We start from the raw sequence: 10,265 nt of genomic DNA on the forward strand, positions 1-10,265 counted from the left end.
GGAATGTTATTTGTAGTGAAAGTGAGGAGACAGTTATGTGTTTTTGTCAGCAAGAGCGAAAGGTCAGCAATAAATCTTGAAGCATTTCTGTTATTACCATATTTATTCAGCGCTGCGACGTCCTGTCACTGCCTTTAGATGTCTTTGACACTCTGTCATGAATTATTGCCCTTTCTTCCCTGACAGTTTCGAGTGTTCACTGCGCCCTTCCACAAGGTAGGCTTTGCAGATTTCTGGCTGGCTGATCAGCTCAACAGCCTGGTCGTGATACTCATGGATCTGGAATACATGATCTGCTTCTACAGCTTTGAGGTTCAGTGGGAGGACAACGCGGGACTTCTGGCTAATACAGGTAGGGTAATGCAGGCAACCCATGTGAACGCGGTCAAAATGACCCGAAAAACGCTGAGCGAGGCAACTTCATCATTTTTCTGTTTTGAAGAGGGCTACCGATGACTCAGGAAATTAAATAATTGGTGTTTCATATAAACACAGCATTAGAGAGATTCTGCCCTTTCTTACTTCCACCCGGAGAAATGGAATTTCACATCCGTGTTCATTTCCTAATCCAGTCCCTTGGCACGATGTGTATATTCATCAAAGAGTTTAGAGACAGCACTTCTTGACCGGAGAGAGAAATCCATTTTCCTGGCGTCGTTTCATTTCTTAGTGGTGTAGCCACGTATTTGCTTTTAGCCTGTTCCTGCTGCTCAGCTTGAAAACGAGTTGCGTGAGCTTGTTCGCCCCGATTTCCTGTGCTGCAGCCTGCGTCTTACAGGCTCCGACACGGTACCCTAGAGCAAGAGAGGACGGCGAAACTTCCTTGGAGCTTGTTAGTGCCACCCCGTATTCAATCAGTCGATGCTGTGGCGCCAGGCTTTGCGTGCTCTGCCTCTCCTCTCCTTCCTAGCCAGGAGAGCCGCAGCGTTGGCATATGAAATTTGACTTTGGCCTTCCCGGTGGCAAAATAGTACCTGTCTCCTCCTGCATCGGGCTGTTGTCTTTCCGTTTTCAGCAACGACTGCTTGCAAATCGTGTTGTCTGATGGTTTTGACACTTGCTGAAAGAATTTGCAGTACACTTCAATAAGCATCAGTGTTCACTTCGTCCCTCCAATCTGTCTGATCTTTCTCTTCCCTTTAAGACAAGTGTTGCAATTAACTGAACATTTATTAAAAATAAAATAAATAAAGCAACTGGGTGGATTAAAACTTGTCCTCTCGCAATCCAGACAGCGGAATGATAGCGCAGTGCCTTGGGATAACTATCAGCTAGCAACTCGTCTTCGTTAGTCGGAATCTTAAACAAACGTTTCGCAGTCGGTGGGGTGTTTGCTTTAGATGTGTCGAGCCAGACAGCGTGCGAATTCGGCAGACTTGGGGGGCGCAAGCAGAGCTGGGGGTTTCCTCAGTAAAAAGAAGGCTGTCAGACATGGGAGGGTGACACAATGTCATGTTGGTGTAGTTGCTTTTCACCCCTGTTGCTGAAGCTTTAAAAAACAAATGTTTTCCTATTACAATATACAAGAGAAGTGGGTCAAGGACATCTTAGGCAATGTCGCTTTTTGGAGCTGTCCTGCAGAGCTTGGAAGCGCTGTCCCATTTATGCACAAAAATTCAGTGTCAAAGGCCTTTTGTAATTCCCTCCTTAATTTGATTATTCACAGTACCGCCAACAGCACAAAATAAATTGAAGAATAGATTATTTCTGATCTCTTTGCGTGCTAATTATATTGGCAGCGGTAAAAGAATTAGACAATGATCCGTCTGGACGTGTTATTGCTGTCACGTCACCTGAATATCTCAGAGATGGACTAAAGGGCTTCAGGATTCTTTCTGGTGATGAGCTTCTCACGTGTGTATGTACAAGTGCATGCCTCAGCACGAGGCGTCCGTGGGCAACTGCTCTCGTGTCAAATGATATTTCTCTGACAGAAAGGAAGACCACGGGAGTTCTTAAACTTACTAACTCTTTGTCCCTGACACTGTTTTTTCTTGCAGATAATCAGATTTGCTACAGCTACTCCTACGGAGTGAGAGCAGTTGTCCAGTGCATCCCCGCTTGGTTGCGATTCATCCAGTGCCTGCGCCGTTACCGTGATAACAAACGGGCCTTTCATCTGGTTAACGCTGGAAAATATTCCACCACCTTCTTCGTGGTGACATTTGCAGCCCTCTACAGCACCCATGAAGGTATGGGATATTCTGGAAAATCTTTTTGCAAGCTGCGGGGTTTGCTTGTTACGCGGGAGAAGCTCAGAATCCCGTTGAAGCATGAACTTTTGTCTTCTGCAAAGGCCTGCCTGGCTGGCAAAGGGTGTTTTAAGGTCTTCTTTCGGGTGGTTTTCACACACCTGGTCTTCTTAAAACTGCATTCTAGAGCGTGAGAGAGAATTTTCAGGTTTCTTTCTCAACAGGAGAAAACTGAAATACCTGCCAGTTTCTGACAACATCTGTGAAACATCTCGGTGGAAAGGCAAAGGCCTGCCTGGCTGGCAAAGGGTGTTTTAAGGTCTTCTTTCGGGTGGTTTTCACACACCTGGTCTTCTTAAAACTGCATTCTAGAGCGTGAGAGAGAATTTTCAGGTTTCTTTCTCAACAGGAGAAAACTGAAATACCTGCCAGTTTCTGCTGTGAAGGGAGGTTGAATGGGCGATGTGTAGGTTCCCCCCGGCACTCGTGAATAGCTGACCTGCATCGTCTGAATAGAGTCTGTCCATCCTTCCTCAGTGTGGGGAGGTGTACACAGAGCTGCCAGGACGCCCTGTCTGCATTTTCCTGTGTGGTTTTATCCACGTTTTTTCTGCAGCTTGTTGTTTCCAATCCATTTAACTGCAGATTGAGCTCTGATCCCTGAAGTTCCCCATCTCCCTGGAAACGACAATTACTCGATTCTGCTCTTGTTCTGAAGGAGAAAGCTTTTAGTTTCGGCGTTTCAGGCAGTCGCCCTGCCTTTCATTGTTCTGAAGTCCTAAAAGCTGTATTCTTTTATGTGAAAATACACACCATTTATGTCGCCAGAAATTAGTGACCACACACGCTCGTGGGCAATTACTTACCCTGAAATACGATTGTGGTGGGACAGGGCTCGATTCTGCTCTTGTTCTGAAGGAGAAAGCTTTTAGTTTCGGCGTTTCAGGCAGTCGCCCTGCCTTTCATTGTTCTGAAGTCCTAAAAGCTGTATTCTTTTATGTGAAAATACACACCATTTATGTCGCCAGAAATTAGTGACCACACACGCTCGTGGGCAATTACTTACCCTGAAATACGATTGTGGTGGGACAGGGAGAAGCGTTCACGGCACGCTCCTAGTTACTGTGCTGGATTTTGGAGAGGTGGCAGGGTTGTTGGAAACGCCTGTTTGGGCGTAGCTGGACCTGAAGCCACACCGATAATGTTTCCCAGGCTTGCGTTTGAATGGCAGAGAAGTCTTTAACTTCCATTCTGACACCTGGAAGTCAGGTGCTCTGTATCTGGAGGTACAGGCAAAGCCGGAGCGGGAGCATCGGTGGCGGACACAGCGCCTGGCCCCTCTGCGCCTCTCCCCACCGCTGCTGTGGCCCCGAAGCTTGTTCCCCGTTTAATTTGTTTGCTCGGTGACATTCTGCAGCTCTTCGGTTCTAGCCCTGCAGTCCGGTTAGTCACCACCCCCAAGCCCTGAGATGAGACAAGTAGCGCTCGCCCGGTTCTATGTGCTTTTATATACAGTGCCTGCTCTGGGGAGGTGACTAACGCTTCTCCTTCCCTGGCAGAGCCATCCGTGGGAGGGTTGGGGTAGGTTTGGAACCGAGAGGGAAAACCAGCATCTCTCAAAATGTCGTGCTGAAGAATTTGACTTCTTTCTATTCCCCTGGAGGCTTGCGTCTGCGCCGGTACCGCTGACCCTCACTCTGGTTGCTGCCACACGTAACTGTTTGCTCTTCAAGTCTGGCAGGGAGTGGGTTGTAATGAGGTGTTTATGAGCCAGGCACGGGGCTCCTTCCAATTGCTGAGAGATGTTCCTGACTCCCAGCTTTTGTCTGTCTGGTTTCATCAGTGGGAGTCAACAGCACAAAGCTGTTGGTATCACACAACAATTTTGGAAGCTTTGTGGGGCTTGGAAATTACATGTTAGGGCAGATTTTGTAAAGGTCGCTGTGCCTGGGCTTGTGGCGATTTTTCAGAGGGCTGCTGAAAGAGCTTGCCCTGTCTTCTCAGCTCCATAGCCCTACTCCCATCCTGCCGTAAAAGCACTTTCTAATATGCTGTACCTGTTAGGAATCCAATTTTATCTATGTGCTGTACATAGATTCCCAGTTCTTTTTGAACTTGGAATCAGATGGTCTATCATCAACTTGTTATGGTGTTACTGTTGAAAATAGATGCACTGCTCGCCCACACCTTCTCCGTGTCTGGTGAAGGATAGTGGAGACACACACTGTGCTCTTACCTACGAAGTAGCTCCTGGGGACTCGCTGCTTGCTCTGGAGAAAGCGGGCTCTGCCCAAACCAAGTGTGAAATTGGTAAAAATCCTTTGCTCCTTAAACAGGCTCTAAGTTGCAGTAAGTAAGTAACGAGCCTATAAAGTGCTGGGGTAAGAAGGGCTTTATTTAAAGTGTTTTTCGCGCCTGTGTTTGCAAGCTGATGACTTATCCCTCTGGAATGATGGCTTTTGGCTGCCAGGAGGAGAGGGCGATTGGTGGCCTTTTCTTGGGAGGTCAGGTAATGTACACCAGCGCTTGTCCTCTTGGGAGCCCTGGGGGGACGTCGCAGCCCTCTGGAAAGGCTCGTCCACCTTCCTCAATTAGAACGTTGAATAATTTGAGGCTGCTCTGTAGGTTTCCAGCTTACATCTGCCAGCTGCGCGAAGATCAAGTGTGTGGCGAGGAGGGTTTGCCGGTCTGGAAAGCCAGCTAGTTCCTGCAGAGTGCCCTTACAGCGTCCTAACGCTGTGTGTTTGTGTGATGGCTGGAGAACAGCTCGAACGGAACACAGCTACAAATGTCGGCTTACTGTGTTGAAGGGATGTGTGCTGCTTCCAGCCACCTGTAGCGCTCCCTTCTCCCAACCCCCTGTAGCGAGGGATCTCCCCCAGTGACACAGTGTGCTGTGGGCTCTTGACAAGTATCTCAGTCTCCCCAAAATATCACTGTTGTTAACGCAGGTCTCCCAAGCAGCGCGTAATTCCGATTCTTTTTTCCCTCAGAGAAGTACTGTCTTTTCTTCCTTTAGATTCAGACGCAGAATGTGATTTTTCTCTGCTAATTGTTATACCAGTAGGATACTGAAGTAAATTCTGTTTGGTTTTCTCTCCCAAACTTGCAGTCCTGTTGTCCTGGGACTAGGTTAGTTTTACAGAGTCAACCCCAAGCTATCACTTGGATATTCAGGCACCATCTGAGTGAGTGGAGCTGAAGGGAGAGCAGCTGCCCCACCACACAGGAGCGGAGCAGGCAGTTCACTGAGTGCTCAGCGCGGTTCAGAAACATGACCACACTTCAGGGGCAACAGCAGCAACCCAAGGGCAACTGCTGCCGAGCTCCCAAAGGAAGAATTCTCAGCATTTTTGCATCACTCAAAGGAAGGGGAAGCAAAGGGCGCGTTCTGTAAATATAGTCCTGCGGGGTTTGTTTGCACAGGCAAATGAGGCATATCTGTAACTCCGAGCTACCTACCTAGCAACCGGGGTGCGTGCTGCCGGTCCCCGCCTGCTCGCAGCCCCGCGAGGACAGCCGCTGCCCCTGGCTTTTTCCTACCCTTGCTTTGCACCACGGAACTCTGCGCTGGCGTAAACTTCCCTGGCAGTGCTTCCCCCAGAGCTAAGCAGCTGAGCAGTGTATCACCTTACCTCATCCCTACGGACACCTACGTGGTGCTGGGGAAACAAGAGATTAAGCCCGACTCTACAGCAGGAAATTTACCCCAAGTGCAGAGTTACTTTGACACCCAACTAGTTTCTGCAGTGTTTTCACTCTGCCGGAAGCAGATGGGCTCTCGCTGGCAAATGCACCAGTATAGCTGCTTCCACGTCAGCTTATCGCAGCGTTCTGTGGGGATCCCCTCCTGTACGATGCGTGCTTGCATTTAAGCAGGCGCGCTGCCAGAGCCGGAGCAGCCAGCCCTGCTTTTGTTCCTCCCTCAGACCCGGTCCAGGCTTCGTAAGATCGGGTTGGTATGTTTAGGTGGTCAGCGCTTAGGAGAAGCGGTGCAGCTGGGGTTGTGTGGTGTTGCTCTGGGTGCTGTTTGCTGCTTAATCATTACGCGTGATTTATGCTCCAACTTCATGCCTTGTAAAATGAGACGCGTCTTGGTTTTGCTACTGTCCGTCAACTTGCTCTTCCCATGGTGTCATTAGAAATATCTGGCTCGCACAGAACATAGATCTGGCTTCTGCACTTGAAGAACTGAGCTTCTTGAGTGCTTTGGGCTCCTCCATCGTTTTCTTGTTTTGTGAGATGTGCTGTTTCGGTGTGAGAATTTGTGTGTTTACCTTGGGTTTTTTTACGCATTAAGCACAAGTACTGTGCTAAAATCGGCTGTGTGGGAATTTATCCTTTAACTGGAGGACGATTTATGCGAGTTTTCCTCATCAGTTTGATTTACACACCTTATTCCATGAAATCCTTGTGTCTGGGTAGTGTGCAGCTGTTTATTAACCTTAAAGTTATTCCAGAGTTAACCCCTGTGGCCTGGAAGCTTGAGTGAGCAGCTCCTCTTCCATCCCGCTCCCACACCCTTCCCAGGTACTCCAGGACTGGTGAACACTAGCTGGCATCGTCTTGGAAGAGCCGTGGAGAGCCTTAGGCCAATCTAAGATGATGTAACTGCCACACGCTTTCTCATTAAACAGCCCAGGAAATTGCCAGTAATTAAAAATGCAGCAGTTAACTAAATAGGGCTGTCTCCAAAGAGCAGCGCTTCTGTCTGTGTTCTCATCACCGCTTCGGAAACGGGCTTCTCTGGCGAAGTGATGTGTAACTTGGTTGTTTTGAAGCCGATGTAACGGTGAAACTCCTTGCTTTGCCGAGGAATAGAGATGGGAACTGTCAAGGCAGGAATCATCCTTCGGTTAATGGGCTTTTGCAGGAAGGTGTTGGACCATCTCTTACTAACGGAGAGGTTCAGCCGGGTGTGAGCAGGTGAAGATGAAAGGGAAATGTGCCGCTTTTTGAAAATACGATGGAAGATTCCCAGGTCTTGTAACTTTGCCCACTCTCATTCATCATGACGGCTTTGGCTGTTACCGGTGGCGGTACCGGTAACCTCATGCCAGAATGGATCGCTGGTTCGTCCACGGTCTGTCCCACCACAGGTCCCCTGGGGAGGGGTACAATGTCCAGCTGAAGGGTGCTGGTGCACTGCAGGAACAGGCAGAGGATGGTGGTAACATCAAAGTGGGAGCTGCAGGAGGACACGTGGCTGCACCGTAGCCCTGCTCTTCTCTGCCGGCTGAAGGGCTGGAAAGTGGGTTATGTCACTTAGCCCTTGCTGCTACCGTGTTCGAAACTGCAGGGTGCAACCCCTGTGGAGTGAATTTGCTGGTAGGTGGAACAATAATTAACCGTGATCCTAAGTGGTTACAGCAGGAAAGGAGAACGAGGTGATGTGAGAACTGGGAGCAAAATGACTTACACAGAAATCAGACATCGGGGCTTATCATACCTCAACGGAGAAACGTCACTTAATTTCTAGGGAGTAGGGCAAGGCGAAATAAGTGGATGTGTAGAATTCAAATAAAAATAAAAAAAAACCCAAAACCAAACCACGTTGCCAAAAGAACGAAGCAAGTAGCGTTTGTGAGATCCTGTTCCCTAGCTTATCCCTTGTGTATCGGCACAAGATCTCCCATCTTTCCCCCTCTTTCTCAGTCCTGGAAGAGCTGTCGGCACTGCAGCAAGCCAGGTCATTTGATTCAGGTGTCACAAGAGCCTTGCGGAGTGCTTCGATTGACCTCTTGGAGTAAAACAAACTTTGTAATGGGATTAACTGACTTCCTTCTTAATACTTGCCGTTTTCGTGGGGCTCGCCTTAGCACAGCACACCAGCAGCTCCATCAGGATGATTATTTAGAGCTGAAACATGCAACGTCTGTCACATTGCTGTGAGCTAGGATGAATCTTTGTCTGAAACCCTGTCATCCTGTGCCCAGGAGGCCTTCAGTAATGAGTTGTGTTCATTAGCCAGTCTTTCTGATCCTTTCCATCAGAGCAGCAGCAGTGTCATTAGTGAAGAATTGGAGGCATTGCCATGGGCAAACATTTCCAGCCTGGCCTCTGACCTCCTCCCAGCTTTGACGTGGGTCTCTGCGGCACCCTGAGCGAGCCTGGCTTCTCCACGCCGGCTTGTTAGCTCCTCTAATTGCTTAGGCACCCGTCCCGGTGATGGTGCTTCGGGGTGGAGCTGGGAAGGGTGGTGAGGGGCACCCAGCAGGGCTGTGGCAGGACCACCCTGGCTGGGGCAGGAGCTCGCCACGGTAAGTGAGTGGGGAAGGCGAGATGAGACGGCAGCCTGTGCTTGGCGGGGAGGCTGGGAGGAGGAGGAGGAGGGTTATGAGTGATTTCGGGAGCTGCCACCGCACCCTGAATGTCAGCACAAATGAGGCATAAAATCCCACAGGGAAATCTTCCCGTGCTTTGTAGGTCTACAAATGTCAAGCGGGACATTCCCAGTGCCAACAGCCGGGCTGCAGGGGGGGAGGCAGCCCCGGCACCCTGCCGCTGAGTGATTCATGCGGTCGCTTCTTGAGCTGGCAGCTGAGAGACGGATTTTCGTAGCCGGGATTTGGAAGGTGGACTGATAGCACCGTTCGTATCACTTAATGCACTTCAGTGTTAAAGGTGACTGGAGGAGCAGGAGCGCTAGTGAATAAGGTGTAAGTTAAAAGGGTGGCGTATTGATATCTCGTTTCATGGGCACTTAAGAGGGGGAAGCCTGACCTTTGGGGGTTTTTTAATGAAATGTTTAAAGGAAAGTAACTGACTACATCACAAGTGATTTCTGCTGTCAAATGTAGGCAGCTCTGGGGTTCCCCGGTGCTGTGCAAATCTAGCAGATGCCATCACCTGACAATATTTTTTTTTAATTTATTTTGATTTTTTGGTTGCTATTATATTCTGAAGGAATCTGCTTTGGGATCTCAAAGCACTCTAGAGGTAGCAGATGATCCCTAAATGGTCCAGCGAAGGCTCTGATTACACCGTGCTATTTATTTCTGATTGTGAACCCAGATACTCTCGTTAGTGAGACTGCTGGCAAACGAATAGGCTGGCAGCCCCATCCTTCTCAAGATAGCAGGTAAACATCCCCCAAAACACTTCTCAGATGCTAGAGAAGCCACCAGAAGAAGAATCGGATCAAGTCTCAGTCATGACTGATCTGCTTCCTCCTGTTTGCGATTACATCACGTTCTTCTGTTTGCGAGATACAAGCAACGAGGTTGCCGCGACGTTGTGAAATCAGCCGCAGTCATCTCGTCCTACAAACCCAATGCAAACTTGAGGAGTATTTTTAGTCAAAGCACGATTTGGGGATTTCCCTGCTCTACAAATGCAGATTCTAACTAGAAGAAGAAAGGCGATGTTTCCTCCTGACAGTTCTTCTCGCTGCGCTGTATCTTGCTGCTTCGCTTTAAATTGTGCCCGGAGGCTATAGCAGAGGTTTGCAGCATCTAACGGGAAGGTTGATCATACGAAACGGTTGGTATTTGACAAAGCCCATCAGCGCGGGATGGCGAGGCCTCCGCGTGCTCCTCCGGGTTATTTGCCTTTTTACTGTGTGAAGTCCGCTGTCGTGTCACGGCTCTGCCATTGCTCAGCGTTAAATAGCGGTGCGTGCTGGCTGGGCAGAAAAAAACCCCTCAGCGCTGCTGCCGCTCCCTCATTAAGGTGTGTAATTACTGGGGAGTGGTAATACAGCACGTCAAGCAGCGAGGTGCTAGGCACACGCTTCGGGATATCTTTCTGAGGGCAGTTCTTACGTAGGGAGGTCGCTTCTGGCTGTCACCCCTCTCCTGTTGAGTGCTGGGATGGAGTTACTGGGCACATGTCACCCGCAGGCTAACTGGGCGGCAGAAAGTTTACCCTCAGTACTCCAGTGTCTGTAAATATATATATATATATATATATGTATGTATTCGTTTTGGTTCTGCTTAAATCTGTGATTGAAAGGCTGGTCATCAAAGGAGACTGAATTTGGCGTGCCCTGACCAAGAGGCGTTGAACTGACGCTGGCGGCAGCACGCCCTGGCGGGGCCGGGTTTGTCCGATGTACCTGGCTGGGTTTTCTGC

The 10,265-nt window shown here is 49.2% G+C and overlaps 1 protein-coding gene across 1 annotated transcript in view; it reads left to right on the forward strand.

Moving 5' to 3' along the window:
* XPR1 (xenotropic and polytropic retrovirus receptor 1) overlaps window positions 1-10,265 on the forward strand; it is a gene marked incomplete at its 5' end in the record, with an annotated part of 36,880 nt that overhangs the window by 19,446 nt on the left and 7,169 nt on the right. The window contains 2 exons of the mRNA XM_010144647.1: window positions 187-352; window positions 2,001-2,192. Coding sequence (XP_010142949.1) covers window positions 187-352; window positions 2,001-2,192 — 358 coding nt within the window. The remainder of the gene's footprint in view (window positions 1-186; window positions 353-2,000; window positions 2,193-10,265) is intronic.

This window comes from Buceros rhinoceros, unplaced genomic scaffold (assembly GCF_000710305.1).
Source record: "Buceros rhinoceros silvestris isolate BGI_N320 unplaced genomic scaffold, ASM71030v1 scaffold19641, whole genome shotgun sequence".
NCBI lineage: Eukaryota > Metazoa > Chordata > Aves > Bucerotiformes > Bucerotidae > Buceros > Buceros rhinoceros.